This window comes from Ornithodoros turicata, chromosome 1 (assembly GCF_037126465.1).
Source record: "Ornithodoros turicata isolate Travis chromosome 1, ASM3712646v1, whole genome shotgun sequence".
NCBI lineage: Eukaryota > Metazoa > Arthropoda > Arachnida > Ixodida > Argasidae > Ornithodoros > Ornithodoros turicata.
Window position 1 is genome coordinate 92,498,698 of NC_088201.1, and position 22,269 is coordinate 92,520,966.

Genomic DNA, 22,269 nt, shown 5'->3' on the forward strand with positions numbered 1-22,269 from the left:
GAAAAGTACTGGAACGTTTCTTCGTGAATTTCTTCAGAACAAGGGGAGAGAATGCACTGAAATGGCCGACCTCGAATCATTGCGTGACCTCGCGTTTCTCATCGACATCCACTTGAACATTCTGGATATGGGCCTGCTGGGGAAAGATCGCTTGATCACAGATGTAGGAGAGCGTGAAATGTTTTGAGATACTGCTAACGTCGAAGGATATCTTCCGCTTCGAACATTCTCGTCGGCAATGTCGGTGCTGCGGCGTGCCCTCGAGGCGATCGTTAAAATGTTCGCTGACCCCTTTTCAGTTCTTCCGAAAGATGCCCGAGCTCCAAATGCATCTCCACATGGAGACAAAATCGGCGCTCCCGAGTTCTACAAATAGTTTCCCTGCCTGATGCCTGACGTCAGTCGCGTTCAGTCGATGTTAGGAAGCACATACGTATGCGAGTATATCAACAAGACAATTTTCGTGCCCAGTTGAGAATTGCCACTGGTGTCAGCTTAGACCTCATTAGGAGCGCACCCTCCTGTACGCGTTTAGTTTATTTCGTGGTGCATAGCCTCCTGCCGTTGGATGTAATAAAGTCTGTATTGCCTGTTCCGTATTTCCTTCGGGGTTCTCTTACAGACGATAGGATCGTAGCAAACTGGATCGATGTATCGCCTGGGTGTCGTACTAGGACGTACTGGTCTTGTATCGTTTTAAGGACAGTTGAGGACATTTCCTCTACGCCACTCTGCCTCGGCCACGCGGTCCCCCACGCGGCAGTTCTTGTGTACGCTCACTATCTGCGGCCCGCCGTGGTGTAGGGTAGGCTAATGCGGCCCGCGACACAGGCACCTGAGGGACCCCTGCTTTAGGGCAACAGGCGCGTAGCTGAACCACGTTCTGACGCTTACCGTATTCAAAGTACAGGTTTTCACTCTCTGAACAGCAATTGCATCTTTGGAAAGCAGTAGGCAGTCTTCCGTGGTGTCCTCCGTGAAATGTGTTGCGAGCAATATTCATAATCTGAACCCATGATGATGCGTCGTGATGGGTGGACTCTGCTATTTGCAGAAATCAGTGATGTCATGACACATTCCATGGACGAAATGTTCAGGCATTAAATTGCCAATTGCTCGCAATTCATCACTGCTAATGCAGCTATGCAAATAGCCTAGCAAAATCACGCCTATGCTCAAAATCTGCATAGTCGTTTCCGTTTGTTCACATCAAAAATGTGAATATGCAGTCCCAATACGCTGTAGATAATTTAGCTGTAGATATAGATTAGCGTACAGTAATATTCAGGTCATGATGTGCGAAATGGAAGCTGTGTAGTATGCTGAAGAGATAGCGTTTGTCCAACGACCGTATAGTGGCCGAATTTTCAGAGACATGGAACTCTCATCTGGTTGACTGTTGTTACCACGTCGCCGTTTGACAGTCGCTACACTTCGCAGACCATATGTTCGTGTACTGTATATATTGCAGTTATTCCATAGATCATCTGAGAAAATTGATTTTATCTGTGTCGGGTTCACTACAGATCACTGATGCTCTGACTTACGAGATGCAAGACAAAGGTGGTATTAAAGAATCTCTTTCTGATGCGAGCAGTTTCTTCGATACTCCAGGTCCAAGGGACGCCTTCATGGGTGTGGTAAGTGTAGGCCGTCCAGGATAGTGTCCTCTTGTGTTTAAGCAAAATACCACCTGGTGCTGTACTTGTGAATTTTGGCAAGTCCAGTCCAGTTTGCTACTTACCCCTCAGAATAAATACAACGGGATTGTACATTCACAACACCTGAAACTGTGTTGTAACGTACAAGCAACATAACCGCAAAGTAAAATCTCTTCTTTAGCGTGCGTCTATTCTACACATGTAATGACACATTGCAAAATCGCAGGAGTAATGAAATCAGGTATTGGCAACTAGTCCTATAGGACTACCACGATCCCAGACCAAGCGGGATCGTACTATCTCACCACCGCGTGCCGCCGATGCCATGTACGCAAAAAATGTAGGTGAATCGCCTGATTCCTTTGGCTCACATCAGCTGATGGACAGAGCTACGGAGTCTGAATCGGAGGGCGCTCATGATTTCCTAAAACTCCGTAATGATTTGTAATATGATGCGTTCCTGTTGTCGTGCTACATATTGAAACCAATTACGAGACGAGACTGTGGCAATTACTACAGCTACAAACAATTCATATTTTTCATTGGCTCACCACGGACTTGCAACATTAAACAAATATTGGCTGTTTCATTGGAGCGATATCGGGCCGAGTTGCATGGACAATATTGGAACAATGTAGCTTATATTGGCTGCCAATGTTGGACCGATATTGGACCAATGAAGGTGTGCTGCTTGGGACATTAAATTGGGACATGACCAACCGAATAATTTGGAAACCGGTGATGCTATATTAGGCGATGGTAAACAACCCCGAGACATCGCTTATTTAGTGGCACATTTTCGGGTACGCTACATTAGGCGAATCGATCGTGCTGCATAATGTAACAGGATGAACTGGTGCCTTTGCCCAGATGCGAGAAGACTTGCGAGCGATGCCACGCAGTCTGAAATCGCCTGTAAACTTCGTCCGATCCCACTCACGGGACAAGAAGCGACGGGAAGCTTCGCGAAAGCCCTAGCCTCCCCGAATCCTGAACCGAAATAGCCTTGCTGATGATATGACGAAATATGCAATGCCTTAGGGTATGGCAACCATCTTCATCCACCTGAACATTCTGCCGGTTTATCTGTGTTTTATCTACGGTTTATCTACGGCTGTGCTACGGTTTATCTGTGCTTCTACTGTCTTGCTCTGTTGCCTGACAACGTGCGGAAATGACCTTCGGGCCATACTTTGGCTGGTCGTTCAAATGAACCGCCTTAGCCTTATCTTACCTTACCTTAGCTTTCGCCCTGTCACCCTAGCGTATCGTAAAGGCCTTCGACACTTGAAAGCTTCAAAGTACTCGAGGCGCCCTACCTCCAGGGCAGACAAGTTCGTACGGCTGCTACGACGATTGCCTCAGCGAGGTAATTGACTGCGGTATCCGACGAAGGCGCGCACTAATTGCGCACTTTATGATGCATCATAAGCATGGTGGAAGAAAACGCAGGATGGGGGGGAGGGGGGTTTCGAAGAGATGTGCGTGGGGCCCCACTGGCGCGGTAGCTCGAGTCGAAACCGCCATTAGGTCCTGTCCTCCACGTGATCCTCTCTAAAGCTTCGGTTTTATCGGTTTTATTAACTACCTGAGTTACCGCTGCCACGCGTGATGTTTCTAGTCCTGCGTATTCCTCCTGCAGGCCATGGCTGGTCTTGCAAAGAAAGCCTCCAATTACACAAATAAAACTGCACGCGCGCCTTAATCATTATGGTGCTGCCACAACTCGTCGTCGCTTTGGAAATTGTCATGCTTTTGGGGGTCATGTGAGCGGTCACGTGGTCAATAGGAGCACCCCAGAATGCATCATTACGAAGGCTGGCATGTACGCCCGTCCCAATGGAAAGTGTTTGGAAAAGCCGCTCCCGTGTTCCCTTCCTACATGATCATCAGGCACCATGGCACCTCCGAAGGCTGAGGCCATGGCGGTGAATCAGGAGAACTAGGTCGGCATGACAGTGACTGAGAGGATAGACAACCGCAACTGCATTAGTACTATTTACCATCAGTAGGTTGCTGTAGGTCACGTCCAAAATACTAGTGGCACAGCAGAGCAGATCGTTTATATCTCGAAAAGTAATCGATTACTCAGCACTCGTTAACCGAAAGTTACTCGCTACATTACGTGTAATTAGTGAAATATCAGCACCCGACTGCACTGTAACCTGCGTGCATGCAGGTTGCACGCTGTACAGATGTTAAAATGAAAAATGATACTGCAGTAGTGGTAGTGGTGAAATGTGCCCGGTGCGGTCTGGTGGTGTTTCTTCGAGTGCTGGAAAGTGCGAGAGGCCGCAACGTAAGCACGCTTGAGCCCCCGCGTGTGTATCTGTAGAAAGCGATAAACGGCCGCCCACTGATTGAGCGTGAATACTGCCGCTGTCCTCCTGAGTGCATCAGGGATGGGGTTAAACAGGAATCTTCCCTACGGGATAGTCGGAATACTTCTAGTAGTGTCGATGTCATAACCTGTCTGTCGCATGTAGCATGTCGTCGTGTCTTTGTCCTACAGTATACACCAACAAGCAAGAAGTTGAAAGTGTTCACACCACCTGAGGCGGACATAACTACGTTTCTGGACAGCATGGTAAGTGCACTTCTGTAGCGCACAATGCGTATGGCCAAAAAGTGCGAGACCCATCGCTGTCAAGGGTGGCACCACGCAGGATGGCAGGACGCCAGTTACTGCGTATTGTCAATTACTTAGTACATGTCTGGGCACTGATGTATTCATTTCCTACTTCATTCCTTAAGGGAACTGAAGTGAAATTTGACCCCCTATTTCTGTGTGCGACCTGGTAGTGTTTGTCTGTGTGCCTCACATAGTGCCTAAGCGCGTTAATTATTACACAGGATAAATCGGACATAATGTGGGGTTGAGCCCCACATCAGCTAAAAAAGTCATGATGGGAGTACTCCCGTCACGTGATATCTAAGTAATACACAATGAACTTATGACCAGCTACAAGTCTCCAATAACCACTACTGCGATAATTCTTCCCCAAAATACTGTCAGCGCGGTCAGCGCCCTCTGTTTGCTCTCCTGCCAACCATATTGCACGAACAATACTCAGTTCAAGTTCATTTCCTGCCGAAGTTGGTCTTCACCTGACCGTGATGCCAGGTATCCACTGTAATGTTCGTGGATACACCAAGTGTGCTCTTTCGAAAAAGGACGTTGTGTACCACGTTGTGTACGGGAAATGCGCAGAAACGAAATTTGTTGCAAGCGCCACGCCGTATTTGCTCAACCCATTTCTCTGACGAGTCGTACGAAATGATAGCAGCGGACGGTCGAAAACGCAAGCGCAACTGAAAGCGCAAGGAACACGGACAAAGGCACGATTACATCTCGAAGGCAAGGTGATGATACCAGTGCACACGAGGTATGTATTTACCGATACAACGGAATAATACATATAAGTAGTCAATTCAAATCGATTTTTGTGCGTAATGTACCAAACGCAATATCCCCCTTCCCCTGGGGAGCCCTGAGCTCCCGCAGGAGAATATAAGTGTCAAATAAATTATGCGCTATAGATACTGACTGATAGATTCTTCATTTATATCAGCGACACAGGCTTCCATTGTGACTGACAAGAATGTGAAAGTGGGATGCGAAAGCGTGGAAACTGCATGATTCACCGTCAACACCTCTCAACCTTTATCCAGTGATGAACAACACCTATTGACGATACACCCAGGGGGGTCAAGCTCGTTTTGTTCTGCATTCCTTGCAGGTGCATGATATGACTATCTGCACCACTGGTGGAACCAGCTGTTGAGTCATTCTGGAAAGGCAACAGTTTTGAATGGCCTGCTGATCAGTTTGCAGATACTAAATGTTCTACTTTGCAGTGTTGCGCCATCAGACCAGAACATCAAATGTGCATCAAATTCAGAACTTCCGGTGCATCTCACAAAGTGGGCACACCACAAAAGCAGAGTGCCCAAGTGAACACATTTTATCTTGGAAACGTCAGCCAGAAGTGAACAAGCTAGCTGCGGGGAACGTCTTGCCGTCTGGCACAATCCTTTTCAATGGGGCCAGTGCAGCCAAGGAGTGCATGAATTCATAGCGCCTATTTTCAGATTCAAATGACACCTAGTAGTATTTGCTGTGGACCAGGTTCTCTGATTACTCGAGCTGATAAATATTAGTCACCTCAACAGGCACCCTTTCGCGACACTGGTAGGATTATCAGAACTCACAGCCATAAGAGACATTCAAACATTCAAATGATCTTACTGAAACACAAGCTTTCAAATAGAGTCAGTCCTTCATTAGGCATGATACAGACACGCATAGTACATATATTTATACTGATGTACATTAGAAAAAGGTGGTAGGGAGGAGGAAATTCAAATTCTTGGTAGAAAGCATTGAGGGCACGAAAAAATAATGCAAAACAAGGCACACAAGCGTTGCATAGTTGAATTTTCTGTTACAATAATTCTATCGGCAACAATGACATAAAAGGTACACGGAGTAAAAGGCTTGTAGAATTGCAATATGAAATTGCCACGCTTGGAAATGCTTAGTGGCCATGTAGTTCACAAGAGGATCTTGTAACACAGGTCTAAGAAAAAGCTTGAAGCTGCGGTCAAGTCCCGTGCATGTACTGAGCTAAATCCCTGGATGCAGCATGCTTGTAACCACCTTTACAGGTGTAGTTCCAATTCTGAGGGAAATGCAGAACTTCTGCTTAGCATGTGGAGAAGTATGAGCTTATATACAAATGAGCTGTCATTCACGAAACAGTGTACAAGCTTCGAGATAACGTGCCTAGGTTTGACCCGGCACACTTTCAACATCCATGACAGCCATGACGGACCATGTTTCGATATAAAGAGCATAGGGAAGACACTTAGCCATGGCCATATCTATCTTCTCGGAGGATATAGATCACCTCCTTAGTGAAACACCAACAACTTGCAAAGATGTGAGCTACAGTGAAATAGTAGTGGCCTGCAAAAGGCCTGAGCCCGCACGAATGACTGCAATTGGACTGGTATGAGGGAAAACATGGGGAATTAATAAGAAATTGAGAAAGGGCTGCAAAGATAGATGTTCACAGAAAAGGTCTAACATTTGTGTCAACGATAGGGATGCCTCTGAAGAGAAGCCTCTCTTGATGCCATTGGTATGACCCCACCTGAACTAGAGGCAAGGTGATAGCCTATGTCCTCTTAGAGATTGTGGACTGGAACGTGTTTGTGGCAAACACCTGTGCACTGAACAGAAGAAAAGCATACATACATTGCGTTACTGCAAATTGATATGAACACAGTACGGGGATGTTCTCCTTCATTGTTTGCTTGATTACTGCTATCACTTGTATGCTCATTCATAAACACAGTGATCAATAAAGCAACATCACAAGCTTTGGCTGTCTGGTTATTCCAGAAGGGTATATGGCAGACCTCTATTGTGCATGAAAGGGATACTGTTGTGATCAAGCAGTGTTCATGACCAAACCATCCAGTGTACCTCTGTCAAGACGGGAGGCATTCAACGCAAAAAGGCAAAAACCTTTGTATGCTTCAGAAGTTTTCCCTTATGGTATGTAGAGCGCATGCTTTGAGGACTTTTCTGCAGGTCCTAATGGTCCTTTAGGCCCTTCAGGAATGGTCCTTTCCTAATGGTCCCTAGAGCCACCTGGTAAACCGTTTGTCGGCAACGTACCGAAACTTCCTGCATGTACCATGGACAGCGTATTATGACATGCAGCTTTATACTAATAACAAACCGAAGGCACACATGAATAAACTCACTTGTTTCGGCTGTTCCAGATAACAGCGTACGCGTCGCTTTCTCTCACGTAGCAATAGGATACCTAGAGCAACGCAGTATTTCGCCCGCTGCGCTGCTTCAGTAACGTCTCATTTCGCGGCAACAAAGGCATTCTTCTGCCGTCGGCGTAGGCACCAAGGACACCTGAACCGAAAGAGCAATGCCATATTTTCGCTGCGAGGTTCTCAACATTTTCATTACACAGGGAGTGAAAAAGTGTAGGTTGCTCCGTGCCGACTGTCCGGAGAGTTCGAGATGCTTATGTCCAGGAGAACCGTATAGAAGACTCTCCGCGTTCCCGCGCAACGTCGGAGTTCGAGGACCTTTGCCTTGTCGCAGCTATCGTGGACGACCCTTTCATGACTGTCGCAGATATAAGACGGGAGCTATCCATCGCAGCATCGGCAAAAACAGTCCGGAGGCGTCTTCGGGAAGCAGGCCTCCGCTGCCGCATTTCATGTCGTAAGCCAGCATTAAGCGTTGTGCACAAAACGCTCAGATACGAGTTTGCCAGCAGCCACCTTCACTGGTCGCACTGGTCGCGCTTAGCACTCCTGTGCAAGGTATTATCCAGTACCATAAGATTGAAAGGAACCTGGGGAGATGCTCTTGCGAAAAAAAAAAAAAAAAAAACGGCCTACATTCAGCAGGTTGCTGGGGAGCTATTACGTCCGCAGATCTCGGGCCACTGCACAGGATAACCGGCAACCTCAACAGCGAGCAATACGTCAGCATCATAGACACAATGCTGACACCCTTCGCACTTAATGGCCAGTTTCCAGACGGCGTATACTTGTTCCAACACACAGTCCAAGTCCAATACACATGTCCCGCCTAGTAACGTCACCTAGACAGCCAATGCATCATGCAGCTACAGTGGCTCGCAAAAGGAGCACATATGAACCCGATCGAGAACGTCTGGGGACTTTCCAGAAGGCACCTAACATGCCACCCGACGCCTTGTGGTCGGCCACTCAAGAAGAGTGGGAGTCACTCAGACAGCAGCAGGCAGTTGTCACCTCTCTGTACTCATCTATCCCACACCGAATGGAGTCCGTCGTGGCGGCAGGAGGAGGCTTGACAACGGCTTTTCAATGATCGCAGGCACAAAAAAGCAAAAATAAATTGCACTAGAAATTTGAAATAGCCGACTTTTTTAATGCCTCAAATATTACATACTCTAAACCTGGTACCTTCTAGTAAATGGTAAAAATTTAAAAATTTTTACCCTCTATTTCAGAAGTTACCTTGTAACCTATGGGCAGTACCCTCTATAAACGTTACACAGATCACCTATAAATAGACGTTACTGTCTCGGCTCTTCAGACGCTACAGAACAAATGGTGGTCAAAACGAGCTCTCATCAGTGCAGAACGCACTCATTCACAACATATAGCTGTAATATACGTAATTAATCTAAAGGCATCCAGTGGCGAAAAGTGAGTGATCACTACATGTACAGATTCACATGCACAATAATTGCAACTGGAGCATATGTATTATTTAATTGGCAAGCCTGGAACTACAGCTGAGGCAAGAGCACGAGGACGTCACAATACCAACACTTCAGCTGTGGTGAACGACATTCAGTTTCAAGGAGGTATACTCAGTCCTCACGTTGTTGCAACTTCCTCTCCAGTACGCCGAAAACATGTCAGATATGTCAGAATGACACATTAGCGACGCGGCTATGGTTAATCACAAGCACACGAAGTAAAACACAAGGATAACAAAGGACTAACCAAATAACGGACGTAACACACACACGTACACACTAGGAAGGTAGTTGCCTCAGGACAGAAGCCGCCGATATTTCGAACTAGTGGGCATCAGCCCTTAACAACACAGCCCGTACGTTTCTAGAAATATTAAAGAAACGGTGCCCACTCGCAACTCGCTACGATCCAGGCCCATATGAACAATATCAGTCTCACCGACGCGGAGGCAAACACTACACAACCGCGAGCTAGCTAACAAGGAACACTCAAGACTCGGGAAAATCTAATTCCAATAACGACACGGATGCCGGACCCACTAACACGACACACGCAGCAGCCGAACAAATAATTTCCAGCACCACAACCACAACTCTCCGCAACATCGCTGAGCCACCCCGAGAAAACGCTGACGCAAGTACCGTAATAGATATATCACGCTCACTAACCAGCGACGACCTACAAGTCCTCTCTAGGGGTTAACATTCTGCCCTACACTCAATTCTGTTAACGAATACGAAATCCACAAAGACATATCAGACTTTGCGAGACGGCTACGCCTTAGAGCATTCTTCGCTCATACAACACAAGAAAACGACCTCCGACTACCATCAAATTGGACACCAAATCACGGCCGAGAACCCGCATTAGACCTGTACATCAAACAAGTAAGCAACGACATCCTTCGCGGTATTTCCCAAAGCAATAAATATATTTCTGAAGCTCATAGGCAACTCAACAATACGCAACACTACCTCAAACTGGACCATGACCCAACAAAGGAGTACACGGCGCTAATAACCCATACCATACAGGACCTCCACGAACGAAAGCTCATCACACGTGATGACCTCAGATATCTCACCCCATCAAACACAGGCGCAGGTCGTTCCTATTTACTGCCCAAAATCCACAAGGTACACGCCAACGAGCTCTATACGGCTGACATCCCCGGCAGGCCAATTGTATCTAATAACACACCAACAGAAAGACTCTCGAAATTCCTGGACCACTATTTAAACCATATTCCGACAAACACTGCCATCGCATGTACAAGACACACCCCACCTCCTCAGAATAATCAGAGATATAAACAACACTCGTACATTTGGTAGGGACACAATACTAGCCACGCTGGATGTGACATCACTGTATACTAACATCCCACACAACGACGGAATCACAGCCCTCTGCAATACCCTTGGAAACCACCCTTGGACACGGAAACCATACTCGCTCTAATGGACTTGGTCCTTAAACTGAACTACTTCGAGTTCAATGGGGAACACTACCTACGAGTACACGGTACAAGTATGGGCACACCTGTTGCACCCACATACGCAAATACCTTCATGGGGTTCTTAGAAAACAAGTTCTCAGCGCCCTCTCATTAAAACCCACGGTGTACCTTCGATACATCGATGATATACTGATAATATGGGAACACGGGGAACATCAAAATTTCATAGATCTACTGAACACCGCGCATAGCAACATAAAGTTCACACCACAATATCACTAGACAACGGCAACCTCATCACAACCCTGTACAAAAAGCCAACTGAAAAACAATACCTTCACTTGTCACCACCCGCGTCACTGTAAGGTTGGAATTCCTAATGGTCAGAGTGTAAGACTACGCAGAATTTGAGACAGATTACGCTGAGAAGCTTGACGAACTCTGCAGTACACTTGCCCAAAGGGACTATCCAGACTCCCTCCTAACCGAATTCCGTCGCAACTCGATCGAGACGAGGTTCTGGAAAACCGCAAAAATCCTGACGCGTGCCAAATAAACTTCATCACAAGATATTCCAACGCACTTCCAAACATCAAAGCCATTCTACAGAAGCACGAGCCCCTCCTCCAAAGCTGTGACCGACTTAGCAATATATTCACAAATCCCATACAGGTGACATACCGACGCGCAAAAAACCTGACAGACTCCTTGGTCAATGCGAAAATCAGCAAAACAAGCACCCCGTACACGGGAACACGACCCTGCAACCTCCCGCACTGCAAAACATGCAAGCACGTTCAACACGCTAACTCCATCAAAAGCCCTGCGAGCAATTACACCCACCCCGTTAATCACGCATTCACATGCACAAGCTCCAATGTCATATACTGCATTGAATGCGGCGACTGCTCTATGCAATACATTGGTGAAACCGGCCAACAAATGAACAACCGCCTTACCGGACACAGAACAATATTATTTTTTTATTTCATTATACAATTTGATTTTGACAACATTAAACTATATATTCTAGAAACCAGGTTTAGATCCACACGTGACAGACGTGATGGGGAGTCTATCTCATATAAAAGTCCAATGCTCTTCACCCGTCCGGTATCAACAAATCACAAGGCACCCTAGAAACACTTCACAAATAAAACACCCTTTCCCTTCCCTCCACCCTTCCCTTCTACCTCCATTATCTGTTATGTTCTGCATGGCCACTGCCTTCTACTTTCTTTATTGCATGTCACAACTTTGCATTACAAATATTTAAAGAAAAGAAACCTTTGCTGGTTCTGGATTTTTTCCCCACGTAACCACTAACCTCCTTATCTTTAGCTATGCTTGCCAATTCTTGCCTGTTGTCCCGTTTCGTCCACGTGTTCGTGAACCTTCCATTTTTCTGTAACCGGTCTGTAGCCTAGATCACTACGTTCACATAATCCCCTCTACACTCTAACAAAGCAGCCATTCACTCCGGCCGTAGAAACCCGTACGGAACCTTTCTTCCCTCCGGGCTGTTGACCCAGAATTCGCATGAACCTTTAAACACGTCACACCTAACCCTTTAAATACCATGCCAATGATGAGGACGGTGCCCAGAAGAACAGTCTCTGTTCGAAATATCGGCGGCTTCTGTTCTGAGGCAACTACCTTCCTACATTCTACCGGTTCGCTGGATTTCCACCCATCTACACGTACACACTGTGTTGAACCCTTGAACCGTGTTGAAGAGAGACTGTGCTGTGTTCCTCGACTGTCCAGCAAAAACGTCACTACGTAAACTTTGTAGTGAGCATACCGTAGAAATACCCTGATAAAGTTCCATCATTTCAACCTTTCTTCACAAGACGCAGAGACACAACGTAACGCACACTGATCCGAAACTCTCGTACTGAATGATTGAATGTGCGGCTTGAACGAGAACATTGACTTTTATGCAGGTTACCTTGCAAAGAAACAAAAGCAAACGAAGGAAATCCAAACGCGGAATTCGTTTAGAAGGTTCCTATAAAGGGTACATTTATAAGTAACGACGATTGGATATCCGTTAAGTCACGTTACAAGTCGTGTTACCTCTAAATAGAGGTATCAGACGTGTAACCTCTACGCTTTATCGCGTGTTTCTCTTACTTGGGAATGGTATATCTGCTACGGTGCCAGCCCTGAAATTTTCCAGCGGTTGTGTGGCCAAACGCTGGTAGTCAGTCAAGGCGCGATAACTTGGGTTTCCAGGCAGGTCCCTTGTCGTCGCAGCGTCGTTAGCACCGAAACATTCCTTGTTTCCAAGAGAAACAAACATGCGATAACAAAGGGTGACCTCGAACACACTTGCGTCCCAACGAAAGACACCGCCGACCCGGCGTCCACCGTTCCGAGAACCTTCGAGAGGGTACGCAGCATGCAGGCGAGGAAGCGCGAAGTGCAGTTTTGAAATTCTGGCACTCAATCCGAACACCTGTGGCGTCCGACCAATGCAGACGCACGGATTGCTCCGTGCGCAGTAACACTTATTTTGATAGATTCTGCGGCCGGTTGAGCTTCTGCGCAGGAGGGGGAAATGGGCGGAGAAATCACACCGCAGCGTTCACACTCACCGGTCGGCGCGGAGTAAGCAACGTGCTCCATGTTGTAGTTGTCTCGCCCGGTTTCGCTACGACGTAAGCATGATATACTGTGCTTTGGCTGACATCATGAAGGTGTGCAAGAATAACAAGTAACAATACAGTGGAGCCCAGGAATATTGCCTTCTAGGACAAGTTGCCGGATCCAACCAAGGTTAATGCCGCGACTAAGGCTCCCTATACTGCGCTGTACCTCATGGCTGAAGCTGGTGCGATGATGACAGAACTGGAAAAAGGTGGAGTTACACTGTGAGTATTCTATGGTTTTCCAGCTATAGGAACCACAATGTAGAACTACGTAGGAAGCGTTGTGCATTCCGTTGCTCCTTTTGAGATTCTTCCCCCCAGAAGGACGTGGATGCTTGCTCACTGTATCGCTTCTATGGCTACGCCGCTGAATGTACGGCACCACTTTCAGTGCACTCGACTGCGGTGCAGGCGGTTCTCTTATTAAAGCCAAGTTTTCCGTAGACCCAACCTCAAACGAATTTGGGTGACCTACCAGGTCTTGGGAACATTGAAAATTATTATGCTTATGACTATGCTTATCGTGAGACACCGGCCTCGGTGGCTCAGTCGGTAGCGTACGTGTTCGCTCTCTGATCCAGAGATCGTGGGTTCGAACCCAGCCGAGGACGCCAGCAACTTTGTGGCAGGATACACGTTGCTTACACACGCCGTCTAATGAGAGGGACGTTAAATACGGGGGGCCGTGTGGTGAGCTTTCATCCCACGTCACAGAACCCTCAGGTGGGTCGAAAGCAATCCAGACGGACGAATGCTGTGGCGTCCCTCATGATCTCGCTAACGTAGCGCCCACTGACGTAAGCCCCAATTATTATTTTCGTGAGACAGTACACTTGTTTTATCGTTCAGTGTTCTTGATTGGATTTTACTATACGGTATCATTCGTTGTACGTTGTACCGTACGTTGACGCAGCATCATGTCAGTCCTTTGTTAGAGCGCTGCGCGGGCCCGGGCCCCCGACCCGGCCTTGTCCCAACCCGGCTCGCGGGCCGTGCCCGGCCGACAAAATACGCCGGCACCGCGGCCCGAGCCTGGCCCGGGTCGTCAGCCACCACCGCGAGCCAGGCCGGACCCGGGCCGACGTTTTCCGAGAGTCAGGCTCGGCCGGGTCACGCAGTTAATTCCACACTATGGAGGACGATTGTATATATTGCATATATTGACAAAGATAGCAAGGGACACTGCATTATGCGTATGATTCGACGCTCTAGAACATTCTCAAAGCCACTTCACATTGCTCTTCACGTATTTCAGTCACGTTGGCAAAGCTTGCTGAGGGGCGTAGCGACTGGGAGGAGTTTGTCGATATGCTCCCAGTTCATACCCCTCTCACCAAGCAATGTGACTATGAAATACGTGAGAAGTGAGGAGCAATATGAAGTGGCTTTCAGAATGCTGTAGAGGATGCTCCTCTACCTCCGAAAAAATTTGTAACGATAACGCCCATACCCGCAGGCGTTCTGGATTTAATTTGGTCTCCTGCTGTTACGGTGTTAAACCGCCAGAACTTGTATGTTTGTGGCCTTGCCTTCTCTTCTTATCAATTTACTTTGCCCCTAGAAGCGCGTACGCCACTGCTGGAAATACTAGACCGGGATCTACTCGCCGAGTCAGCGGGCCGGGCCGGGCTCTACTCACTGGGCCACCTGGTCGGGCCGGGCCTGGGCCACATAAAAATGTGAAGGTTCGGGTCGGGCCGAGCCATATTTCGATGCGCCCGGGCCGGGTCGGGCCCGGAAAAGTCCGTGGAGGTCTCTAGTCCTGTGTCTATCGTACAAGTTATCAGCAGTTTCTCACCCCATTTTCCGCTTGGATGATGCAAGCTACCGCCTAGAATTGCCTTTTTGATCAGCATTAACACACAAAACACACACACACACACATACACACAATATCTCCTCAATTGCAAACTGCAACAACTGCAAATTCCTTCCTGATGGGTTACCCAGGCGCTCATCAGTTCTGCTCACACTTTCACTTCCCCATATTTTTACCAATTTTTACCAAACACTTCTGTCTGTTGCGAGACTCGCGTTACACTTTCTTCTTCTCTGTTCTCGTCTATGTATTGCATGTGGTATCGCGCAAACGTGTAGCAAACATGTGTGCACGGATCGCGGCGGTTTAGCTGGTAATCCACAGAATGAAGGCAGGATGTTTTATTACAGCTGGCCCGGTGACATTTTCTCTGGGGAAGTCACCTACGACGCCGTGGATGACAGCGTCTGTAAGCTCACCTGCTACTTGCATTGCATGGGTTCACTAATTTTTGATTTTCGTAGATGTACCGCTTGGAGTTGGTCTACCACCATACTACCACACCAACAGCAAGACGAACTCCAACAACAAGATGATGTAAGTAGGCGTTTAGTAGGCGGAACACGTTCCTCCGAAGGTGATCGAAGAATGTGCTTAAATCCCCAGGACAAAGGTTTAGAAGGTGGATGATCAGTGACGAAACCAAAATAACATGAAAATGAGCGCGCCTTCGGTCGCGTGTCCGTGCTTATCATAGTCTGTAGTACATCGCGGAATGAAAATGTTCCAGCAATATGCTCGAACAGTGAAAGCTTCTCAACTGAGGAAGTGTCCTTTCCAGTATGGGGTGCCCACTGCGAGGTGCCTCCTATGATTATTTCGGAGGGGACTTGTTGTATTGGTAGAACCGGTACAGGAGGAGAGTAATTTCGCTTAATATGGGGCATTGCCCTTGAGGGAGTGTATGAATGGGACTAAATGAATGTCACAGAGTGGGACAGCATTTCACGCTCTCACAGCCCAAGGTACATAATTCATGTGCATGAATGAAAATTAAACCACCAACCGTGGTATGTCGAGTGATATATGCATAGGGAGGGCACAATGCAAAGAAAGAACCGCTAAATATTTCTTCCTGGCGTAAAAATTGCTAAGTTAGCTAACTTATACAGAGTGTTGAATTGAGGAGACCATTTGCGAAGTTCAGTGACCATTTGCCGTCCCCGGAATTACCCCTGCTTTACTCCCGTTCTTAGTCCCGTCCCGTCCCGTCATCTTGAAAGATGAGAATGAGAAAGAGCGACACTGGATGAGACTGAGCAAGAAAATGTTTTCATAGGGCGACCCCTGGGTTCATTTACAGTGTGTCGTTGAGCATTCCTTCAGACTATGAGGTTTCGGACCGTAAGTCGGGGACGGCAAGCACGCGACACAAATAGCACGAGTAAAATATGTGGAACGCAGAGGTGAAGGCTTCAGAGGGAATGCGTTTCCTTGTCTTCCTGCCTGAGGAACATCAAAAACGTATTAATTCCACGTGTGCTTATTTCGAACGCTAAACACAATGGCAATATTCCTAAGGTATTCCTTCACTTGCCGAAGGTATGCCGAAGGTAGGTGAGGATGCGATATCGGTTTGCCTTACAGGATGCCCAAAAGGAAGAAAAAGAAAAAGGAGACGTTGGCCGCACTATTGCGACCTGCCACTCCACGACACAGAATGTCTCTCGTATGTCTCGCGACGTACGTAAACCCCGCGTCATTAACATTGTCTATATTGGGACACTGGATACTGTTGACCGATTGATTAGGTGTCACTGCTCATTCAGGACCATTACTCCGTTCAAAACTGATCTGTCTCCGTGGATGCAGAAGGTATGAGGCGGCACTGTTCTCTTCATCCTATCACCTTGGGGGTGAAGGAAAGACGCGTCTACGAAGATGCATAATTGACAAAATAAAGAAAAAAATGTTCCTTCAGGATTTTTTTGCAGACGATCTATCGAACGGATTTTTGTTCTGACAACCGCTCCGGTATCAGGTGACCAAAGGGACCATATTTTCTCATTGGGACAACTTCGTAGCTTTTATACTTTGAAGTTATTTGAAAACTGTTGAAAGCCTATGCTATAATGCAATTGACTTTGATCTCGGAAAAAGTGATGCGAACATATACCGCATTTAGCTGGGACGACACCCTGTATAACGAAAGCGTCAACTAGCAATTTTTTTTTCTACAAAAGATGGCGAGGTGCCCGGATGAAAAGCTGCTACTCTGCAGCTTAAAATAACTTGCTGACCGAGTCCGCGCCCCGCTTAGCCGGCGAGCGAGCACGCAACTCTGCATGCGTGCGACATTTGGCCGTTAGCGGGTGAGCGGTCTCAGCGGTCCGCACTACCGAGTGTCAAGATGGCTGCCGGCAGTGAAGAGCACCTGCCGCTGCCCTCGTCGTCTTTTGCTGGTGCTGAGGGTGGCGGCCCCGGAATAGTTTTCCGGTCGAAGAGCACCCTGTAGGGTAGTTCACAAGTGTACCAGGGACAGAGCTTCAAGCGCAAAATTTATTGCACCAAAGAAGTTTGCACCAAACTCGACCCAGTCTTGGCTATTAGCAAGCCGACCGTTCTTTTTGAATATGAGCAGTACCGCCTTGCTTTTACTGAACAAGCTGAGCTAATTACTTGCATCTGTCCTACAACTTCCCGTGTACAACTGTGCTCCCGTGTACACTGTTAGAGATGCGAAACGGAAAATTGGATGATCGCCCTGCTAAAACCAATTCTTATCCCCGCTCGCGCTCAGCGGATCGCCGTAAGCGGAGCGGAACGTCAAAACGGTCCGCTAATACTCTCTATTATGTGCAAACGTTGTCTACCAACAGTAGCCTCAAGCGGAATCCCTTGTATAATGGAAATTAATGTGCTGAGTATGGAACACACAACACACACCTCAAGTGCCTAAGCAGGATGTCGAACCGCAAAAAATATGGGTTCGGCTCGGGTTCAGGCTCGCGTTGCTTGGACTTCGTTCCGGTTCAGTTCCGGTTCGGCCACATCAAAAATAGAACCGGTTCAACGCTCCCATTGTATATTTCCAATAAAACTGCTTTTATCAGAAAATAGCTTGCTGCTGTTGTCTGTATTCCCATCCCCAGAAATTCTGGACAGCGACGCCTTGCGCCATCTTGTGGCCGCCGCGCAAAACTACCATGGGAAAATACAATACATGGAAAAATACAATGGGAAAGTAAGTGTATCTGCCATTCCTACATCCAATTTTCCCCCGGGATAGTATCAGCGAGCCCTTCTGAGCCCATTTGAACAGAAATCATCGTCGGGTACCAAATGGCGTCCGTTCCCTAGAGGTTGAGCATTTTGGATGGCTAATACATGGGAGGTATAGGAAAAGTGCACCAACGAGACTCCAACCAACCAACCAACTTAATCTCTCGGCTGTGATGAAGATATCACATATTTCCCCGGGATATAGGCGCTTGACCGCAAAGAGGGAAGGCATAGCGTGCAGGCCGCGTGCAAGTGTTGCTGATGTCGGCTGCTGAGCTTGCGGCATTGGTCGTTTTCCTTTTGTGTGTATGTTTTGTTTAATCCTCTGTTGATGGGTGCATGTATTGACAAATGCCGTGGTTAGTCTCAAGAGCTAAGCGACATTGGTGACCGTGCCTGCTCCAAGTGAATTAACTGGGAATCGGTTAACTATTTATTTGTTACTTTCTGTTCACTAATTATTCACTTTAATCCGGTAAGTGGTACTTATGTAGATAACAATGTACGTTTTAGCATATGCGTAACTGCACTTGCTGCACCTGCTGTCACTGCTGCGTTTTACCTCAAATTTTACCTCATGCAAAGTGATTTTTGATGAGAAAATGACCCATGGTTCCTGTACAAGCTGTGTCTAATCGGACAGTCTCAGTGTCATGTCTAGTCAGAAAGTCTCTGTTTAAACTTTGTGTCCATGCCTGAATATTCAAAATGCATGCCAGCATTTTACTTCCACCAGACGCATGGTTTTGGGTCATCTGGTGGATGTACGCATAATGGTAGCCTGCTATGCAACAGAGCTTGCTCTGATGGCTCTTGACTGTACCCATCCTTGCAGCTGAAGCACAGATCACCATCGGCCCATGCATCTAAAGGATGTAATTTCTTACCTGCTTTTACACCAGGATTGGTGTAAGAAATATTTCAATTTACACCCTTCTAAAGGGTGTAGATTCTTACACCATACTAACTTTACACCGAATTTGGTGAGCTATCGAACTCCAAATTTGCACTCCAAAAGGTGTGATATGTTTTAGTGTGTACGATCATGGGCGTTCCCAGAATTTTTTCACATGGGGCAAATAGCTTCGAAAGGTGTCGGTGCAAAGTATTCAAACTATACACACTGGATAACGGAATGACGAACCTTTATATGCGACATGTTAGCGACAAGCGACAAAAACAGATGGCATTTCCACACGTGACCTTAGTGCTCCTGCAGGAGGCAACGCCCCCCCCCCCTTTCCTGGTATTGTTATTCCTGCGATCCAGCGACACTGTCAAATGCTATCACCTAATTGTGACAGTTTTCTCTTTACACTGCACCGTATCGTCAGTATCGTGTTTCATTGATTTTCATGCGTCCCGTAGTTACGTTCCATGAGGTACTGTGTGCTCTAAGTACTGCAGACTAGACCCTGTAATTGGGCGGTGTCAGGGCGATTGTGAATCCTGTTGGGCACCAAATAAACTCGCATGATGTCCTTACAGAGCGCACACCATTCCCTCGCTGGTGTGGCCAATTATCACAGCTATGCTGCACCGCGTCGTGTCACGAGGTAAGTCAAACGCTAAAAAAAATCTCTTGCGGCGAGCGACCTTGCCGTTACAAAGCCCTTCCAGTATGCTGTTGGAACTCTGCACGGCAGACTTTTCCAGGCCTGACCCGGACGCGTCGACGAAACGCGCGTCCGCCACTGAAAAGAGCACGACTCGGATTTCTGGCGCTTCTGCCTTAGGAAAACAAGGCTGCAAGCGTACCAGTACGGGACCAAATTAAATCCAGAACTCACACGGGCAAGCGCCTTATCGTTCGCCTTATGTGGAGGATGTGGACTCCTCCTTCCAATCCCTTTCTCTCAGCAAGCTTCGCGAACGCGATTGTGAAAGGTGGGAGGTTCGTGATAGGCAGGACAGCAATGTCGCGAGCACGTGATCATTGTGTCTACATTGAGTCCTACATTGTGTGCAGAAAGGGACAGAGGAGGGACGACACGTTCTGGAACTTTTTGTGGCGCCACCAATTCGGAAGCTGCTTAGTATGTAGGTGACATAGAGTTCGTGTCGTGCCGTCCCTCCTCTGTCCCCTTATCACTGTGTACCAGCTTGCCCTTTTGCCATTACCCTTCAAAAATGTTTGTCGGCCCACGCCCTGGCCGTGGATTTTGATGCCCCGGGCTCGTGCAGGGCTCTACCGTACGCACCCAGAATGCATCATACCGTCGAGGCGTGGTGAGGTAGATGTACTGTAAATGATATTCACATAGCGCGCGCAAGAGCGGATTGTCGAATTCCCCCCCCCCCCTTTACCGCGGGCGAAACCCGAACTAGTGAAGCACGTTGTACTTACGAAACCATTGCCCTCCGGTAAATCCACCCGTTAGTGCTCCGAGGCTATTAGCTTTTCAGTCAGCGGTTATTAAGCTGGAGTCACTCGCTCCGATTACACGAAGCCTTCTCAATAGATCACAAGCGATCAAGTAATGTGATCTTTCCTCGTCGAGAAGTCTGAAGTGACGTGTTCGTCTACGTCATTCGAAAACATCAAAGCTGCAAACAGAGATGGGAACTCTGTCCTGATGTGTTGCTCTCTGATCAAATTTCGACTCCCGTGATCGGATACCGAACCACAATCATCCGTACGCTCTTCAAGGATTGTTCAGTTGAGTACGTACTGCTAAGAGGGTCGCTCCGAAAAGCCACTCTGTGTATTTTGAATGGTTCGGTGGCTTAGTCCCATGTCCGTTCGAAAAGCAACACACGGGAAACATTCCCCCGAAATAGTTCGGTAGCAAACACGAAATGTGGAGGTGAGCCATGACACAAAACGGGGTGAGGAAAGAAAATCATGTGTGACAATTATTTTGGTGTTGACTTCAGGTCTGCACACTGTCGTGCATGCCTCATATTGCTCAACGTACCATCTTTACTTCACTTCATTACTTCAGTGCCTTCCTCGGTTGCTCAGTCGGTAACATGTTGGCTTGCTGAGCTCAAATTCGCGGGTTCCGTCGGCGGGGTGCAATGTGCAGTGGAGGAGGTAAACATTGCTTCTAGCACAGTGTGTCGGATATTTCCTGCGCACCCCAGAACCCCAGGTGGTCGAAATTATCCGCAGTCCTACCAGACGGCACGTGCAACATGTCTCCACAGGCAGACAAACCTTATATGTAACATCACGACACTATTATGGCTGAGCATCCTTTCGTGAACGTACTGACAAAAACAAAATAGTATCTGGTCAGATATTCCTTCCAATGAAATTAGCCAGTGCAACTGTGAATGATTCAGAACTTCAGTGCACCGACAAGGCTCCCCCCTAAAATTAGATAAATGAGAGATAGGAGCGGGACCTGTAGTGGGACCTGTAGTTTCATTAGTCGAGTACTGAAACTACAGGTCCCGCTCGCATTATGTTTGATTCACTATTATTTTTAGTTAGGCTACGATCGTGAGCTTAATTAGAGCTTAATGAACTGGTCATTAATTAACTGGTAAGCTGCGTAAGCTCAATATTACTATTACGATAGGACACCTGCAGACGCTCCCTCCCTCCACGCTGACACCGAGGTTCAGTTCAAACACGCCTGGTTCGTCAAAACTATCCGTAACCGACGTGATGAAATACAGCATGATCAAATTCCATGTATGCGACAGTCTTGGGTAGTAACTAAGATACTTACTAACTAATTAGTTACTTTTGGGGATAACTAGTTACAGTAACTCAGTGCAATGGCGAATTCTGCTCCGGTTACTGCTACCATAAGCTTCCGTGGCCGCTCTATGAAGCAACCTTCGAGTCTTTATCATGGAAGGACGAGAATAATTTAACTGTAAAGCGGAAGCTCTGGAATAAGACTTACTCGGCAAACAGGACGTCAACTTCAAACCTGAAAAAGCATCTGAGGCGAGTTCCTTCTTGTGAATGTCTCTCCACACGCTACGAAACGCGTGCGTGTCACTGTCACCGTGCTCTTCTTTTTCACCGCGATGCGCCAGGTCGCATGCACATGTGGTATTTTTCCGTGTGACGTCACCGCGTGTTAACTTGTCTTGCACTTCGGTAAATGTAAATACATTTATGTTTTTAACAATTGCATCACCATCCCATGGTCATTTTTATAAAAAGTAACTGTAATGTAACTGAGTTACTTTCTCTCAGTAACC

The 22,269-nt window shown here is 47.3% G+C and overlaps 1 protein-coding gene across 1 annotated transcript in view; it reads left to right on the forward strand.

Moving 5' to 3' along the window:
• Positions 1 to 22,269, forward strand: part of LOC135378469 (uncharacterized) — a 75,553-nt gene that overhangs the window by 47,527 nt on the left and 5,757 nt on the right. The window contains exons 11-16 of the mRNA XM_064611525.1: positions 1,527 to 1,640; positions 4,174 to 4,248; positions 13,168 to 13,286; positions 15,234 to 15,292; positions 15,348 to 15,420; positions 19,594 to 19,661. Of these exons, the coding sequence (XP_064467595.1) occupies positions 1,527 to 1,640; positions 4,174 to 4,248; positions 13,168 to 13,286; positions 15,234 to 15,292; positions 15,348 to 15,420; positions 19,594 to 19,661 (508 nt within the window). The remainder of the gene's footprint in view (positions 1 to 1,526; positions 1,641 to 4,173; positions 4,249 to 13,167; positions 13,287 to 15,233; positions 15,293 to 15,347; positions 15,421 to 19,593; positions 19,662 to 22,269) is intronic.